The sequence below is a fragment of the Eubalaena glacialis genome, chromosome 1, assembly GCF_028564815.1.
Source record: "Eubalaena glacialis isolate mEubGla1 chromosome 1, mEubGla1.1.hap2.+ XY, whole genome shotgun sequence".
Classification (NCBI taxonomy): Eukaryota; Metazoa; Chordata; class Mammalia; order Artiodactyla; family Balaenidae; genus Eubalaena; species Eubalaena glacialis.
Window position 1 is genome coordinate 233,508,518 of NC_083716.1, and position 19,555 is coordinate 233,528,072.

At 38.8% G+C, this 19,555-nt stretch overlaps 1 protein-coding gene across 6 annotated transcripts in view; it reads left to right on the plus strand.

Moving 5' to 3' along the window:
• Positions 1–19,555, plus strand: part of GIGYF2 (GRB10 interacting GYF protein 2) — a 126,689-nt gene that overhangs the window by 90,865 nt on the left and 16,269 nt on the right. For all 6 annotated transcript variants that reach the window (XR_009700791.1, XM_061188610.1, XM_061188588.1 and 3 more), the window contains 4 exons: positions 700–800; positions 2,688–2,849; positions 4,042–4,200; positions 7,319–7,555. Coding sequence is in view for 5 of the 6 variants with exons in the window: in XM_061188610.1 (XP_061044593.1) it covers positions 700–800; positions 2,688–2,849; positions 4,042–4,200; positions 7,319–7,555 (659 nt within the window). In the remaining variant the exon portion in view is untranslated. The remainder of the gene's footprint in view (positions 1–699; positions 801–2,687; positions 2,850–4,041; positions 4,201–7,318; positions 7,556–19,555) is intronic.

A 19,555-nucleotide genomic window follows, 5' to 3' on the forward strand; every position in this document is an offset into this window, starting at 1 on the left:
CCTTTATCTGTTCATTTACTTTGATATCAGACCCTGTGCTGCCTTTCAGGTCAGCAGGGCCCAGTGTCATTTGTGAAACCTGCCTAGCCTTTCCAGAGTACTCCCAGCTCCAGCTGTACTTCTTTCTCTCTCTCTCTCATTGAAATGCAATTCATGTAACATAAAGTTAACCATTTTAAGATGAACAATTTAGTGGCATTTAATACATTCACAATATTGTGCAGCCACTGAGTTCTCTCTAGTTCTACAGCCATACCTCTCTTAACCCCACTCTCCACTTCATATGCAGTAAGAAGTTGTGTGGCTACTGGAAATACCGTTGGCTTTGGGATCTATATACACTGGGATTTAAATCCTGGCATGGCCATGTGCTTGCCATGTGTCCTTGGGAATGTTACAAAACTACCTCTGACCCTTATTAGCTTGTTCATCTGTAAAAATGGGGATATGAACAGATACGGGTTTTTTTGAGGATGAAATTAGTTCCCAGTAAATGCCTGGTACTTCTTCTAGATGTGTTGAAGGGTACTGATATAAACTAGAGCCCACTGGTGGTTCAGTCTACTTAGAAGCAGAACAGATATAGGTGATGGAGCTCATTCAGGGACAGGGAAACAGCTTTTTTCATTATTCTTCTGGACATTTAGCCATGTATATAAAGTCTGATATCCCTCACTTTTTTCCCCTCATGTCTTATAGTTTGGGAAGGTGGTAGTGTATGGGATCTTCCCCTTGACACCACAACTCCAGGACCTGCCCTTGAACAGCTTCAGCAGATGGAGAAGGCCAAAGCTGCAAAGGTCTGAAACTCATTCTTCCATAGCAGTGCATGCTTTCCAACTGCAGGTCATAGACGTTTGTTTATTGATGTCTCTATTTCTCTAGCTACTTATACATTTTTCCTTTTAGTTCACGGCTACGTAGCTGGTATAAGCACATTCATACTCTGTCATTATTGTGCCGCCTTCTCCCCAAAAAGACCTCACAACAATTTAAAGTAACAAGTTTAAATTAAATCAATTAAAATTGGTTTGTCGACACATTAATGATCATGGTGGTATGTTATTCATGGTATAAATGCTTGTTACAAGATCCTAAGAAATATCCACTACATAGCTTATTATAAGACCCTTGATCTGAGGCTTGAGTTCCCGCATTGAATCTTTATGGTGGTGTTTGTTTACGCTTCTTAGTGCCTAAGACATACAGCTGAAAACCTCAACATTAATATTACATTCTGTGTTCTATTCACATCTTCTGGAGGAGCTAGGAATCTTGAATTTTGGTTTTAGTACTTGTCAGAAGAGGTTGTCTGTGAACACCTAATGTTATTGAAATGATTTCTGGGTTCTCATGCCTCCGAGAGAATCTTGTTCCTATTTTATGTTTAGTGCATTCTTATCCCGAGGTAGTGACAGTATCCTTAGAGTGCCCAGAATATGAAATGAGTTCAGAGTCAGGATCTGTCTCCATATGAGTGACAGACCATAATTCAAACAATTCTTGAGTTTGTTCTTGTTCCATAGATAGCGCTTTGTGCTGGGAACACATAGAAGATGAAAGTGTGCATTCTTGTCTGTGTGTGTGTGTGTGTTGGGGGTGTTGGGAAGATGATGACACAGGCAAGTAACACAAGGAAGCACGTGGGCCAGCTACCTAGCAGGAGAGGTGGGGATCAGGAATTGGGTGACACTTTGGATGGATGGTAATACCTGAGCTGATTTCACGTGAAGGGTAGTAGGATTTAGCTCAGTTGAAGGGTTTTGGGTTGACAGAGTAGAAGGAGGTGAAAATTAAACTGCAGTTGGAGGAAACAAGAACTGTAAAGGCTAGAAGTGTATGAGAACATCCTGGCACAGGAAACAGTTAAATAATTTGGTCCAGTCTAGAGCTGGTGTGTCTGAGGAATAAATGATGAGAGAGATTAAAGAAGATGAGGCAGGCCAATCAAGAGGATCCTTGCCCGTGTCACGTTAAAGACTTAGGATTTATTTTCAAGGTGAAGGATGGTATTAAATGTAAGCCTGGGAGTGATTTTTTTGGTGGAGGTTGGATGTTGAACTGGGGACTCTGGGCAAAACAGGATGCTGGGAAACCAGGTAAGAGACTGTTAGGAATGTGGATGAGAAAGTAAAGGCCTGAATTATATGTGTGGCAATAGGACTGGAGACTAGGGGCTGGATTTGACTAGTATTGGGGAATTATACATGATAGAGTTAGTTAAGTGGTTGGTCTTCAGATTTTAAAGAATTTCTGTAATTTTTCAACAACATTGCGGTTGAAACCTTGTTAGACACATTGTTAGATCTTCAATCAGAAAATCCTTTGTAGGGATGAACAAAGAAATGCCATCCCAAGAGAATTCTGATGTTACTCTCAACACAGGCCACTCTCCCACATATAGGAGATGTGCAGTAGTAGTATGGAGCGAAGAGACAGGTAAAAGTAGGGGTGAGTGCATCCAGCTTAGACGAGCGTAAAACTTTCTGGTTACTATGACATAGCAGAGCTTGGCGCTCTCACAGAGCTGCTTTCATCACCCACTTGCACTACACGTAACTGAGTGAATGGTAGTGTCTCCACCTTCCAGTGTCTGCACTGACCAGCTCCTAACAGTACTGGTCAGTGATGTTGGAGTGTTCTGTGCTTGGCCTCAAGTTTCTAAGAGCACCCTTGTGTAACCACAGCTAGAGCAGGAGAGAAGAGAGGCAGAAATGAGGGCAAAACGGGAAGAGGAGGATCGAAAGAGGCAAGAAGAACTCCGGAGACAACAGGAGGAAATTCTTCGGAGACAGCAGGAGGAAGAAAGGAAAAGGCGAGAGGAAGAAGAGCTTGCCCGAAGGAAACAGGTATGTCTGAGAACTCTGCTCCTACGATTAGTGCTGAGGGAGGGCCTGGGGGATATCTTGCTCACTCCCGTCATTTCACAGGTCATAGTTCTCCCGGAGGAGGCTTCCCTAAGGCATCAGGGAGTTAGCAGGATTGGGATTAGAATCTTAGGAGACTCACTTCCCTTTAGGAAAAATGTCTGTTATCCACTAACACCCACTGGAGGGATATTCATCAGTCCTAGTAACTCATTGGAATTGATTGCTTTTACATATTTCCTGGGGTTTTATAAACGAGTTAGATTTCAGAAGTAATTAAGTCCTTAAGTATTTATAACCAGTGACACCGAATGTTTTTCATGTTTTGTGGCCATTTGTATTTCTTTTTTGGGAATTCTCTATTATGTGCTTGGACCATTTTTCTACTGGAATTTTTAAAGATCCCATTTGAAAGAATCCACTCTGTAACAGCCCCAGTGTCTAGCCTTTGCTTCACATTTCCTTCTTGTTTTTTGCCCTAAGAAGAACTCTGAAAAAAGGCATCCATGTCCATGCTGAGATTAGATTAGAACTACTAGTATTTCTTAGAGTCACACTCTACATTAGCAATGTAAGGACCTTAAGAAGTATTGCAGTAAAGAAATCTGTTTAATTCTGTGTTGCTCATTATTTCTTCCTAAGTTATTTTGACAGTGGGACCTGTTTCTGTATATCTAATATCCGTGGGACTTTAGTTCTGGGAACATGTTCTGAGACACATGGCTTTATTCAATACTTTTGACTGGAAAACTTCTCTACCTCACCAGGCATTTTTGGTGGCTATGTTGGTTTGACTCCTCTATGCCTTAGGTTCTCATTTGATTAAAAAAATAGGGACTGATGGTAGCAACAGAGAAACCAAAGCCTGCGTCCTTTTTAGTGTTAATCAGGAAATGATGTAGCTAATGTAGAAACCAGGATGGACTTTGCATGTAGTGCTATTTAACTATTAATATTTTAAATACAAATTATTTTAACTCTTAATATACCTACTCCCCAGCTCACATATATACTTTTTGCCCTAGATCCTGGTTAGATACTTTTTATATATACTGTTAACAGGGTCTTAGCAGCACATAGCCTATTTCTTTCCAAATTATGATGTAATATATTAATTGAGATGCATGCACGCGTGCGCACACACTCACACACACTTTTTTTTTTTTTAATTTAGGAGGAGGCTCTGCGACGCCAGAGGGAGCAGGAAATTGCATTACGGCGACAACGAGAAGAGGAAGAAAGACAGCAGCAAGAAGAAGCTCTTAGAAGACTGGAGGAAAGGAGAAGAGAAGAGGAAGAAAGGCGGAAGCAGGAAGAATTGTTACGCAAGCAGGTGATCAGATGGTTCGCTCTTCTCATTGCTTCTTTGAAGCTAGGAATTAGTGATTAAGAAAGTATTAGGATATTAGGAGAGCCTATCTAAAACTTTTTCAGGTTGCTGCAAATTACCGAAAGAGATCTAACTGGCTCTTATTACTTTTGTGATAACCATCCCACATGTAATTATAAAAGCTGAACAAAATGTCAAGGAATCAAAACAAACAAAAAACGAGGGCACCAGAGAAAAATTGAAGAAGACCTGCTCTTAAAAAACCAAACGTGAGATCTGGAGATTGACAACTTTTTGCCTTAAGGCACTCCCCAGTTCACACTTTTAGAGTGCACAGTTCCTTGCTGCTTAGTATATCCATAAGATGATGGCAGCGATGACCATTATCTGACTCTGTTGTAACCATGCCATTCTGCTGTTACAGGCAGCCAGAACCCCTAAAGCATTTCATTTTAATGTTTAAGAACAGAGGTAGATTTTTTTTATTAGTAGATTTTCTTTTTAGAACAGTTGGAGATTTTCAGAAAAATTGGGATGATAGTGCAGTTTCCCCTATTATTATTTTACGTTAGTATGGTACATTTGTTATAATAAACCAATATTGACACATTAATAAATCAATATTGATGTATTATTATTATTATTAACTAAAGACCATAGTTTATTAACATTTCTTCAGCTTTTCCCCAGTGTCCCTTTTCTGTTCCAGGATCTTATCCAGAATATTGCATTTAGTTGTCATGTCTCCTTAGCTTGTTCTTGGCTGTGACAGTTTCTCAGACTTCCCTTGTTTTTGACGACTTTGGCAGTTTTAAGGAATACTGGTTAGGGTATTGTAGGGTAACCCTCTATCGGAGTTTGTTTGAAGTTTTTCTCACAATCAGACGAGTTATGGGTGTTTCAGAAGAAGATCACAGAAGTTAAGTACCATTTTCATCACATACCAAGGGTACATATTACCAACATGATTTATGGTTATTGATGTTGACATTGATCAACTGGCTGCAGTAGTGCTTGTCAGGTGTCTCCACTGTAAAATTACTCTTTTTCCCCCTTACTGTACTCTTTGGAAGGAAGTCACCATGTACAGCAGTCCACACTTTAGGGGTGTAGGTTTTTGTTTGTTGGTTGGATTGACACGAAGCTGGAGATTACCTGCTTTTGCTTAAGTTCTTGATTGAAACTCTTTGAGAAATCTAAATTCTTTAGAGTTAGATAGATAACTTCCAGGTTAGATTTTTTGGTTTATTCATTTAACAGTTAATAGATTTTGTTAATATACCATATGCCAGTTGTTATGATTGTTTGCTGGTAGAGTCCAAAACTTTTTAAGAAATTGTTTCTGTACTCAAGAAGCTCACAGACTATGTAGGTGATGATTTTACAAGAAATAAATGCCACATTTTGGATGCTTTCAGCTGAAAAATCAAAATATTCACCTAAAAATGGTTTAAACAGTAGATAACGTTATTGCCTCACATATCAAGGTGTTCTTTGGAAGTAAAGCAGTTAAACATGAACTTCAGTGACTCAGTGATATCATTAAGGATCCAGGTCCTTTGCATGCTTCTCCTCTGTCATCTCCTGGTGTGTTGACTTTTTCACCTCATGGTGCACACTCTGCTCTACCATTTCTTGGTATGTTGACCTTTTTTTTTTTTTGCTGCATTGGGTGTTAGTTGTGGCATGTGGGATCTTCATTGCAGTGCGCGGGCTCTTTGTTCCGGCACGCGGGCTTCTCTCTAGTTGTGGTGCATGGGCTCAGTAGTTGCGGCTCGCAGGCTTAGTTGCCGGCGGCACGTGGGATCTTAGGTCCCCGACCAGGGATCGAAACCGCATCCCCTGCATTGGAAGGCGGATTCTTAACCACTGGACCACCAGGGAAGTCCCGGTGTATTGACTTTTGAGTTCACATTTTTTGCCTCATGGTTAGGAGTTTTGGATATCATACCATACCCTGTACCCAGAAAGGGAGTGGCCCTTCTCTCATGCTTCTTTCCTTTTGTCTGGGAAGAATATCTTTTCTGGAAGCATCCCTTTGGCCTAAATCAGATCACATGGCTGTCCCTGTTTACACTGGAAGCTTAAAAAGCAAAATCTGGCATTTTAAACCTCGGATGTGACGGGAGGTTCTGTCTGCAAAGAAGCAACCTGAAAGGAATTTTTGCTGGATAGGTAGTAACAGTTGCTGCCACAGATGGGCTAAGAGCAAACAGAGAGAGGAGGACAAGGTGTAGTTGGGCATAATCAAAAGGCAGAGGGGAAGTCTACCTCCGGAAGGCTAGGGAAGTATTCGTAGAGTGGCTGGTGTCTGCCCTGAGTTCTGGAGAATGGAGGGGAATGTGCTGTCTGGATAAGCTAGGCAGGGGTCCCCAACCCCCGGGATCTAATGCCTGATGATCTGAGGTGGAGTGGATATAATAATGACAGAAATCAAGTGCACAATAAATGTAATGAGCTTGAATCATCCCGAAACCACCCCACCCCCACCCCCAGTCCTTGGAAAAATTATCTTCCACGAAAACGGTCCCTGGTGCCAAAAAGGTTGGGGACCGCTGAGCTCTAGAGCATTGCAGATGCAGTAATCAGACTGCATGGAGGAAGGCCAAGAAAATTCCACGGGGCACATGGAATGGTTTTGAGGGAGGGAAGCAGAAGGAAAATGAGCCAAGGTGCTGCAGAAAGTAGTAGAGGCGTAGAGGATGGGTCAAGGAGAGACCTTCCAAGGGGCCTGTGAGCCAAAACGGGTGAGAACCTGGGGTGGAATTAAGTGGTTTTGTAAAGTTGCTTTGGGTCCGGAACTGGCTGAGGCTTTCCTGGTAATCCGTATTCTTGCAGGTCCTGACAGCTCTTTGCGCTCAGCACCCTGAAAAGCTGTCTCTGCCTCAGTGTTGGAACAGTTTCCAAGAGACTTGCCTGCAGTTTGTGGTGATCTCTGGAAGAGATCAGCACTTACCATAGATGTTCAAAGTGACATTCCTTTTATGTAGAAATTAGCAAATAAGTTAAACATGATAATTATCCTGTAAGCATGCCTCTGACTGAAGCCTTGAAAAGTGATTCAGATTTTTTTTTTAAACACAGTTAAATTTTATTATCATTTACTTTTCCTTCTGGGAAGGAAGAGGAGGCTGCGAAATGGGCCCGGGAAGAAGAAGAAGCCCAGCGTCGATTAGAGGAGAACCGGCTGCGAATGGAAGAGGAGGCAGCCAGACTCCGGCATGAGGAGGAGGAACGGAAGAGGAAAGAGCTGGAGCTCCAGCGGCAGAAGGAGTTAATGCGCCAGAGGCAGCAGCAGCAAGAGGCTCTCCGGAGGTTGCAGCAGCAACAGCAGCAGCAGCAGCTGGCGCAGATGAAGGTAAAGCCTCGACACCAGCTAGACCGGACCAGACCATCCGTAGGAGCTACGTGTTAGCGTTTTTTTTTTTAGTTAAGTAGATGCTGGCAGTGCAGTAGCAGTGAGACAGTGTACTTTTTTTATGTTAAATATTGCTACCTTCGTTTTTTGATCAAGGAAACAATACGATGCATTGTACTTTGTGTTAGGCATTTAAACAAGGGAAGAAGAAATAAAAGAGGGTAGGACACGAGCAGTGATGCAGGCAGAACCAAGTAAGTCTGTATGGTTCATAAATTTAAACATTGAAGTGCCTACTCTGTATCATTTCATCACTGCTAAGACAAAGATAAACGAGACAAGGCAACTGTCCTCAGAGAGCTCATAGACTTATGAGGGCAGGAAACATAAACATTTGGATATGTAAGTAGGAACCATCATACAGGGCTTGAAACATAGCTGACTATGGGGGTTTATTGAAAGTTGGATTGAGGTGATGTGTGCAAAGTGTTGTTTTAGGAGGATTCAAAGCGTTATTTGAAATAAGTAGAAAGTGAGACTGGGAGACCAGTAAAGAGAGTGTGATGGTGGTGTAAGAATGAGTAGGGCCAGAGGATGAGAATTGGCCTAATAGCAATCAGCAAGACTTAGTGGTTCTCTGGATCTGAGGGACAAGGGCAGAAGTTGGAATGGCTCTTAGATGGTAAGCCTTCAGTGACTGGGAAAGTAGTGGGACTATTGATGAACTCTGAGTAATAGGAGAAGGAGGAGCAGGTTTATGGTAGGGTCTGCAGAACTTCTCACGGGGTGTATGGCTAGCCATAAGGCTTAGTGTCCCCTGTCTTCAGGGAGCTCATGGAATAAAGACATAAACAGAAAATTAGAAGACAGGGGGCTGGGTGTAGTGAGAGAGGGGGCATGGAGCAGTAATTCTCAGGGTGTGATCACCTGGGAATTCCTTAGGAATGTGCATTCTTGGGCCCTACCCCAGACCTACTGAATCAGAACCTCTTAGGAATGGGACCCAGCAGTCTTGTTTGAATAAGCCCTCCAGGGATTCTGATGCTCACTAATATGTGAGAACCACTGTCTACCTGAGAAGTTAGGGATGGCTTCCTGAAAGAAGATAGCTTCTGAACTGAGTCATTAAGAGAGGGAAAAATTAAATTTAAAGAAAAAAAAAAAAGTCAAACAGACAGTTTGGGGAATAGAGGGTGTTTGTGAGAGCAGAATGAAGTTGCTGGAGAGTGAGGTATGAGATAAGTGTGGGCAGGGTTCATATCACCATGGGCTGTATATACTCTATTAAGGAATTAGGACCTAGAGTGGTAAAAAGAATTTTCAGCTAGGAAATAACACTGCTAGATTTACAGGAGGGAATAAGTCACTTCGAGAGCTAAATAGGAGATGGACTTGAACAAAACTGGAGGTCAGTAGACCAGTTGAGAGGGGGTGATGGAATTGTCCAGGCAAGGAATAGAAAAGTTTGATCTAAGCCTAGTGGTGGCAAGATTAGAAAGGAGGAGTTGGAGAAACTGCTAATAACTGAGTGCTTGCTTTGTGTCAGGCACATACTGACAGTTTTCCGTTTTTTTTCCACAACCACCCTTATAAAACTTAGGTATTAATACCTGTGTTTTACCAAAGAGGAGAAATGTTAAGAAGCTAAGTCGCTTGCCTTCGGTCCAGCTGAGAGTTGATAGCACAGCCTTGTATTAGAACCCATGTGTCTATGGCTCCAGGGCCCCGAAAAGGCTGTCAAAAGACTTTCTTAAGAGGCCCTACATCACAGGATGTGGTGACTGATCAGAATATGGGGGTGAGAGAGAAGACAAAGGCAGGGGTAACTTCCAGATCTCTAACTTTTCTGTGTCTTTTGTGTGTCCGGTTTTGCCCTCCTATCCTCCCATGAAGACTGTAGAGCTATTTTATGGATAAGCATTCTGATTGAAGATTAAGAGCTCGAGATGGTTATGAGGAATTGCTGAAGGCTCTCATGAGAAAAAAGCTTTTTAAGACGGCTTTATTTAGATATAATTCACATACCATGCAATTGAATCAGTTAAAGTATACAATTAAGTGGTTTTTAGCATATTTATAGATAGGTGCAACCATCAACACAATAGATTTTAGAACATTTTCATTACCACCCCCCAAACCCTCTAACTATCACACCCCAGCCCCTATTTTCCCCTAACTTAGGGCTAAGTAACCCCTAATCTACTTTCTGTCTTTATTCTGTCTTGCCTATTTCTAGACATTTCAGATCAATGGAATCATATAATATGTGGTCTTTTGTGACTGGCTTCTTTCATTTAGCATAATGTTTTAAGGTTCACTTGTGTTGTAACACATATCAATACTTTTCCCCCTTTTTTATAACTGAAGAATATTCCGTTATGTGGATATGCCAGATTCTGTGTGTTCATTCATCAGTTGATGGACATTTGAGCTGTTTCTACCTTTTGGCTTTTATGACTACTGCTGCTATAAATATTCATGTACAAGTTTTATGTGGATATACACACACACACACACACACACACACACATATATTTAGAAGTGGAATTCCTGGGTCATATAATAACAGTGTGTTTAATGGTTTGAGGAACTGCCAGACTGTTTTCTAAAGTGGCTGCACCATTTTACGTTTAGTGTATGAGGGTTCAAGTTTTTCCACATCCTCATCAACCTGTATTATCTGACTTTTTGATTATAGCCATCCTAGTAGGTGTGAAGTGATAACTTGTGATTTTGGTTTGCATTTCCCTGGTGACTTGTGATGTTGAGCATCTTTTTATGTATTTATCGACCATTTGTATATCTTCTTTGAAGAAATGTCTATTCAAATCCTTTGCCTATTTTTTTTTAAAATTTATTTATTTATTTTATTTATCTATTTTTGGCTGTGTTGGGTCTTCCTTGCTGCGTGCGTACTTTCTCTAGTTGCGGCGAGCGGGGGCTACTCTTCGTTGCAGTGTGTGGGCTTCTCATTGCGTTGGCTTCTCTTGTTGAGGAGCACAGGCTCTAGGCACGCGGGCTTCCATAGTTGTGGCTCGCAGGCTCAGTAGTTGCGGTGCATGGGCTTCGTTGCTCCGCGGCATGTGGGAACTTCCCGGACCAGGGCTTGAACCCTTGTCCCCTGCATTGGCAGGCGGATTCTTAACCACTGCGCCACCAGGGAAGCCCTCCTTTGCCTATTTTTAAACTGGGTTGTCTTTTTATTACTGAGTTTTTTAAGGGTTCTTTATATGTTCGATATTTAAGTTCCGTATCAAATGATTTAAAAATATTTTCTCCTATTATTTGTTTTTTTTCACCTCCTTGATAGTGTCCTTTGATGCACAAAAGTTTTAAATTTTGATGAAGTCCAAATTATCTATTTTTGTTGTTGTTGCTTGTGCTTTTGTTGTCATATCTAAGAATTGCTAAATCTGAGGTCATAAAGTTTTACAGAATCCCATGTTTCCTTCTAAGACTTTGTAGTTTTAGCTCTTTGATCCATTTTGAGTTAATTTTTGTAAATTATGTGAGGTAAGGGTTTGACTTCATTCTTTTGCATGTGATTTATCTGGTTGTCCTAGTACCATTTGTTGAAAAAACTGTTCTTTGTCCACTGAATGGCTGTGGTGCTCGTCTTAAAAATTAGACATGTGGGTTCATTTCTGCACTCTGAATTCTAGTCAGGTGATCTGTATGATCGCTATGCTAGTAACACACTGCTTTGACATTACTATTGCTTTGTAGTTAAGTTTGAAATCAGAAAGTGTGAGTCCTCCAAATTTGTTCTTTTTTTTCCATATTGTTTTGGCTCTCCTGTGTTTCAATTCCATATGAATTTTAGAATGAGTTCGTCAGTTTTCACAAAGAAGCCAACTGGGATTCTGATAGGGTTTGCATTAACTCTGTAGATCAGTTTGGGGAGTTTTGACATCTTAACAATATTAAGTCTTCTAATCCATAAACATGGGATGTTTTTATATTTATTTAGATCTTCTTGAATTTCTTTTCAGTGTTTTATAGTTTTTAGAGTATAACTTTTGTACTTCTTTTGTTAAATTTATTCTTAAGTATTTTGTCTTTCTGATGCTATTGTAAATGGAATTTTCAAAATTTCATTTTCAGATTGTTCTTTGCAAGTGTATAGATGTACAGTTGATTTTTGTATATTGAGCTTGTATTCTGCAATCTTGCTGGACTGGTTAATTAATAGTGTCTTAGTGGATTCATTAGGATTTTCTGTACACAAGATCATGTTATCTGCAAATAGAGGTAGTTTTACTACCTTTTCCCCCAGTCTTTTATTTCTTTTTCTTCCCTAATTGCCCTGGCTAGAACCCCAGTGCAGTGTTTAATAGAAATGGCAAGTGTGAATGTTCTTGTCTTATTTCTGATCTTGGGTTGATGTGGGGGAACACATCCAGTCTCTCACCATTAAATTTAATGTTAGCTGTGTGTTTTTTGTAGATGCCCTTCGTTAGGCTAAAGGAGGTGAGGATTTTTATGTCCATTTTCATAAGAAGTATTTGTCTGTAGTGTTTGTTTGTTTTCCCCTTGTGATTTCTTTGGTTTTGGTGTCAGGGTAATGCTGGCCTTGAAGAATGAGTCGGGAAATGTTCCTTCCAATTTTTTGGAAGAGTTTGTGAAGAATTTGTATTAATTCTTTGTTAAATGTTTGGTAGAATTCAGTGGTGATGAAACCATTTGTGCTTGGGCTTTTATTTGTGGATAGTTTTTTGATTACTAATTCCATGTCTTTACTTCTAATAGGTCTGTTTGGATCATCTGTTTCTTCTTGAGTTAGTTTTGGTTAGTTTATATCTTTATAGAAATCTGTCTTTTTCATCTAGGTTATCTAATTGATTGGCAAGCACTTGTTCATAGTATTCCTTTATATTTCTTTTTGTTCCTGTAAGATCAGTAGTGATGTGCTTCTTTTATTTCTGATTGTAGCAATTTGAGTCTGTTGGGTTTTTTTCCTCATGGACAATCAGATTAAGTCAGTTTTGTTGATATTTTTAGAGAACTGGTTTTTGGTTTCATTGATTTTTCTCTATTTTTCACTTATCTAGTTCATTAATTTCTTCTTTAATCTTTATTATTTCTTGCCTTCTGCTTGCTGTAAGTTTAGTTTGCTCTTTTTCTCTAGTATCTCAGGGTAGAAGGTTAGTTTTTTATTCATTTGATATCTATCTTCTCAGTTAGGTATTTGCAGTTATAAATTGCTTTAGCTGCTACCCATAAGTTTTGATTTCTTCTTTGATCCATTGGTTATTTAGGAGTGTTTTAGTTTCACTTATTTGGAGAGTTTCCAAAATTTATTTCTTACTCATTTCTAATTTTGTTCCGTTGTGATCAGAGAACATACTTTGTATTATTTCTATTCTTTTAAATGAATTATTGAAGTTTAGTTTTATGTCTTAGAATAAAGTTTTATTTCTGGCATAAAGTTTTACCTTCTTTAGGTCTATCCTGAAGAATGTTCCATGTTCACTTGAGAAGAACGTATAGTCTACTCTTGTTGAGTGGAGTGTTCAATAGATGTTTACTAGGTCTAGTCAGTTTATAGTGTTGTTCAAGTCTTCTAGTTCCTCATTGATCTTGTAGTTGTTTTGCCTCTTACTGAAAGTGGAGTATTGAAGTCTCGAAGTATTACTGTTGAATTGTGTATATCTCCTTCTATTTGCCATTTCTTGCTTCATGTATTTTGGTGCTCTCTTGTTAGGTGCATATATGTTTATAATTGTTATATATGTTCCTGCTGGATTGACCCTTTTATTGTCATAAAATGTTCCTCTTTATCTCTATTAACATTTTTTTTGTTTTAAAGTATGTTTTGTCTGGTAATGGTATAGTGATTCCAGCTCTCTTGTGGTTGCTGTTTGCCTGATAAATCTTTGTTTATTCTTTTACTTTTGATCTGTTTATACCTTTGAATATAAGTTACGTCTCTTTTAAACAGTATAGTTCAATCTTATTTTTTTATCCAATGTGATAATCTCTGCCTTTTTATTGGATTCTTTAACCTATTCACATTTAATGATATTATTGATATAGTTGGATTTATATCTGCCATTTTACTTTCTGTTTTTTACATCATTTCTGTTTCTCTGTTCTTTTACTGCTTCTTTTTGCACTAAATAAATTATTTTCTAATGTAGCATTTTAATATCCTTAATGATTTTCATCACTATATTTTTTGTGTGTTATTTTCTCAGTGGTTGATCTAGGGCTTACCATACACATCTTAACTTACCAGGATCAACTTCATATTTACTCTAACTTAATTCCAGTTTGACACAGATATGCTACTCTCTTAAAGCTCTGTTCCTTTTTTCTCCTTTTTGTAGTATTTTTGTTGTATCACATCTTATAAATGTTATAAATGCAATGATAAAATGTTATATTTATTATTTGATATTATATTGTCTTTTAAAGACGCTGAGAGGAGAGCAAGTATGTACGTATAGCTTTTGTTATATAACGTTATTTATCATTTCTGCTTCTCTTAATTTGTACCTATGGATTCAAGTTACCATATTGAGTCATTAGCTTAATGCAGCTTTGTTTTCACTTAACTCCTTTGTGCCATTTTTGACATATTAGATTTTTGTATGTTATAGGTCCAACAATATATATACATTGTTTTATACAGTTGCTTTTAAAATCAGTTAAAAGAGGAAGAAATATACATGTACTACTGTTTTTTATAATTACATAATTAATTTTATTGGTGCTCTTCGCTTTCTCATGCGGATTCAGACTATTTTCTAGGGTCACTTGCTTTTAGCCTGAAGAACTTCCTTTAGTATTTCTTGTAAGGTGAGTCTGCTGGCAACAAATTTTCTAATTTTACCTGGGAATGTCTTTATTTCGCCTTCATTTTTGAAAAGTAGCTTTACTGAATATAGAATTCTTGGTTGACAGTTTTTGTTCTTTTGGAGACTTTGAATATCTTATCCCACTGCCTTCTGGCCTTCATTGTTTCGGATGAGAAGTCAGATGTTGATTTTATTGGGATTCCCTAGTAAGTGACAATTTGTTTTTCCTCCTTATTGCTGCTTTCAAGATTTTCTCCTTGTTTTTGGCTTTCAGCATTTTTACCATGATAATGTCTATTTGTGGATCTCTTTGGGTTTATCCTATTTGGAGTTTGTTAAGCTTCTTGGATATGTAGATTAATGTTTTTTCTATAAATTTGAGATTTAGGTCACAATTTTTCTGCTCCTCTTTCCTCTTCTTCTGATACTTGCATTATGCACATGTTGGTGCACTCAGTGGTATCTCACATTTCTTTAAGGCTCTCCATTTTTCTTTATTCTTTTTTTCTCTGTTCTTTGGATTGCATAATCTCTGTTGCTCTCTCTTCAAGTTCACTAAATTCTTTTGCCAGTTCAGATATACTTTTGAGCTCCTGCAGTGATTTTTCATTTCAGTTATTACATTTTTGAACTCCAGAATTTCCTTTTGGTTCTTTTTTGTTTATTTTTTTGAATTTTATTTTATTTTTTTATACAGCAGGTTCTTATTAGTTATCCATTTTATACATATTAGTGTATATATGTCAATCCCAATCTCCCAGTTCATCACACCACCACCCCACCCTCCGGCCGCTTTCCCCCCGTGGTGTCCATACGTTTGTTCTCTACATCTGTGTCTCAATTTCAACCCTGCAAACCGGTTCATCTGTACCATTTTTCTAGGTTCCACATATATGTGTTAATATACGATATCTGTTTTTCTCTTTCTGATTTACTTCACTCTGTATGACAGTCTCTAGATTCATCCACGTCTCTACAAATGACCCACTATCGTTCCTTTTTATGGCTGAGTAATATTCCATTGTATATATGTACCACATCTTCTTTATCCATTCGTCTGTCGATGGGCATTTAGGTTGCTTGCATGACCTGGCTATTGTAAATAGTGCTGCAGTGAACATTGGGGTGCATGTGTCTTTTTGAATTATGGTTTTCTCTGGGTATATGCCCAGTAGTGGGATTGCTGTGTCATATGGTAGTTCTATTTTTAGTTTTTTAAGGAACCTCCATACTGTTCTCCATAGTGGCTGTATCAATTTACATTCCCACCAACAGTGCAAGAGGGTTCCCTTTTCTCCACACCCTCTCCAGCATTTGTTGTTTGTAGGTTTTCTGGTGATGCCCATTCTAACTGGTGTGAGGTGATACCTCATTGTAGTTTTGATTTGCATTTCTCTAATACTTAGTGATGTTGAGCAGCTTTTCATGTGCTTCTTGGCCATCTGTATGTCTTCTTTGGAGAAATGTCTATTTAGGTCTTCTGCCCATTTTTGGATTGGGTTGTTTGTTTTTTTAATATTGAGCTGCATGAGCTGTTTATATATTTTGGAGATTAATCCTTTGTCCATTGATTCGTTTGCAAATATTTTCTCCCATTCTGAGGGTTGTCTTTTTGTCTTGTTTGTAGTTTCCTTTGCTTTGCAAAAGCTTTTAAGTTTCATTAGGTCCCATTTGTTTATTTTTGTTTTTATTTCCATTACTCTAGGAGGTGGATCAAAAAAGATCTTGCTGTGATTTATGTCGAAGAGTGTTCCTCCTATGTTTTCCTCTAAGAGTTTTATAGTGTCCGGTCTTACATTTAGGTCTCGAATCCATTTTGAGTTTATTTTTGTGTATGGTGTTAGGGAGTGTTCTAATTCCATTCTTTTACATGTAGCTGTCCAGTTTTCTCAGCACCACTTATTGAAGAGACTGTCTTTTCTCCATTGTATATCCTTGCTTCCTTTGTCATAGGTTAGTTGACCATAGGTGCATGGGTTTATCTCTGGGCTTTCTATCCTGTTCCATTGATCTATATTTCTGTTTCTGTGCCAGTACCATATTGTCTTGATTACTGTAGCCTTGTAGTATAGTCTGAAGTCAGGGAGTCTGATTCCTCCAGCACCATTTTTTTCCCTCAAGACTGCTTTGGCTATTCGGGGTCTTCTATGTCTCCATACAAATTTTAAGATTTTTTTGTTCTAGTTCTGTGAAAAATGCCATTGGTAATTTGATAGAGATTGCACTGAATCTGTAGATTGCTTTGGGTAGTATAGTCATTATCACAATATTGATTCTTCCAATCCAAGAACATGGTGTATCTCTCCATTTGTTTGTGTCATCTTTAATTTCTTTCATCAGTGTCTTATAGTTTTCTGCATACAGGTCTTTTGTCTCCCTAGGTAGGTTTATTCCTGGATATTTTATTCTTTTTGTTGCAATGGTAAATGGGAGTGTTTCCTTAATTTCTTTTTCAGATTTTTCATCATTAGTATATAGGAATGCAAGAGATTTCTGTGCATTAAGTTTGTATCCTTCTAGTCTACCAAATTCATTGATTAGCTCTAGTAGTTTTCTGGTAGCATCTTTAGGATTCTCTATGTATAGCATCATGTCATCTGCAAACAGTGACAGTTTTACTTCTTCCTTTCCGATTTGGATTCCTTTTATTTCTTTTTATTCTCTGAGTGCCATGGCTAGGACTTCCAAAACTATGTTGAATAATAGTGGCGAGAGTGGACATCCTTGTCTTGTTCCTGATCTTAGAGGAAATGCTTTCAGTTTTTCACCATTGAGAATGATGCTTGCTGTGGGTTTGTTGTATATGGGCTTTATTATGTTGAGGTAGGTTCCCTCTATGCCCACTTTCTGGAGAGTTTTTATCATAAGTGGGTGTTGAATTTTGTCAAAAGCTTTTTCTGCATCTATTGAGATGATCATAGGCTTTTTATTCTTCAGTTTGTTAATATGGTGTATCACATTGATTGATTTGCATATATTGAAGAATCCTTGCATCCCTGGGATAAATCCCACTTGATCATGGTGTATGATCCTTTTAATGTGTTGTTGGATTCTGTTTGCTAGTATTTTGTTGAGGATTTTTGCATCTATATTCATCAGTGATATTGGTAATTTTCTTTTTTTGTAGTATCTTTGTCTGGTTTTGGTATCAGGGTGATGGTGGCCTCATAGAATGAGTTTGGGAGTGTTCCTTCCTCTGCAATTTTTTGGAAGAGTTTGAGAAGGATGGGTGTTAGCTCTTCTCTAAATGTTTGATAGAATTCACCTGTGAACTCATCTGGTCCTGGATTTTTGTTTGTTGGAAGATTTTTTTTTTTTCAATAAATGTTTTTTTATTTATTTATTTTTGGCTGTGTTGGTTCTTCGTTGCTGCGCCTGGGCTTTCTCTAGTTGTGGTGAGCGGGGGCTACTCTTTGTTGTGGTGCACGGGCTTCTCATTGCAGTGGCTTCTCTTGTTGTGGAGCACGGGCTCTAGGCGTGTGGGCTTCAGTAGTTGTGGCACGTGGGCTCAGTAGTTGTGGCTCACGGGCCCAGTTGCTTCGCGGCATGTGGGATCTTCCCGGACCAGGGCTCGAACCCGTGTCCTCTGTATTGGCAGGCGGATTCTTAACCACTGAGCCACCAGGGAAGCCCTGTTGGAAGATTTTTAATCACAGTTTCAATTTCCTTACTTGTGATTGGTCTGTTCATATTTTCTATTTCTTCCTGGTTCGGTCTGGGAAGGTTATACCTTTCTAAGAATTTGTCCATTTCTCCCAGGTTGTCCATTTTATTGGCATAGAGTTGCCTGTAGTAGTCTCTTAGGGTGCTTTGTATTTCTGTGGTGTCTGTTGTAACTTCTCCTTTTTCATTTCTAATTTTATTGATTTGAGTCCTCTCCCTCTTTTTCTTGATGAGTTTGGCTAATGGTTTATCAATTTTGTTTATCTTCTCAAAAGAACCAGCTTTTAGTTTCATTGATCTTTGCTATTGTTTTCTTTATTTCTATTTCATTTATTTCTGCTCTGACGTTTATGATTTCTTTCCTTCTGCTAACTTTGGGTTTTGTTTGCTCTTCTTGCTCTGGTTCCTTTAGGTGTAAGGTTAGATTGTTGATTTGAGATTTTTCTTGTTTCTTGAGGTAGGCTTGTATTGCTATAAAATTCCCTCTTAGAACTGCTTTTGTTGCATCCCATAGGTTTTGGATCGTCGTGTTTTTTTTGTAATTTGTCTCTAGGTATTTTTTGATTTCCTCTTTGATTTCTTAAGTGATCTCTTGGTTATTTAGTAACGTATTGTTTAGCCTCTCTGTGTTTGTGTCTTTTACGTTTTTTTCCCTGTAATTGATTTCTAATGTCATAGCATTTTCTAATCTCATAGATTATTTAAAAAATAATCTCTGTATCTTTATTGATATTGTTTATTTGATGTGACATTGTTAACATGTCTACTTTTACTACTTTAATCATGGTTTCCTTCTCTGAACATATTTATAAGACTTTGAGGTCTTTGTTAAATCTGACATCTGGTCACTCACTATCACAGGCAGTTTGTATTGCCAGCTTTTTCCTGGTATATAGATATACTTTCTCATAATTTTTCTACATGTCTCATAATTTTTTGTTGGAAACTAGACTTTTTTGCTAATGCATTGTAGCAATTCTGGGTTCTGGTCCTCCCTCCGCCCCCACTCCTTATTATGATTTGTTTTGTGGCTAGCTAGATTAATTTAGTGAACTTCCCCGCCTCTCCCCAGTAGTGTGAAGCCTCTGCTGCAGCTTCTCTGGGGATGCAGCACTGGGTATGCTCACAGTCACTCTGGGCTGACAGTCGTTTGGGCTGGGCTCTCTTTGACTGTCTTGTTCCACATTTAGCTGTTAAACTCCACTAGTTGCTAACTGGATTACTCTATTCTCAGAAGAACCCTCGGGCATAAAATGTTCCAAAAGCCTGATCCAATCAAACTCAGGCTCTTTTGAAGAGGTACTTCCTGAGGTTTATATTTGAGATTTGTTCTGACCCTAGGCAGACTTCTTCTAGCTTGGTTCTCTGAGACAAAGAAGCAGAGTACAGTTTAGCCTGTATCTCCAGTGAATCTACCAGTTAACCCCTTGCCTTTCACTGCAACAGCCACTGTTTTTGACAGTGCCCTTAGGCTTGAACTCCCCACTCTCCACACTCTGTTGCAAATGAAGTCAATTCCTTTGGGAAGAGGTCTGGA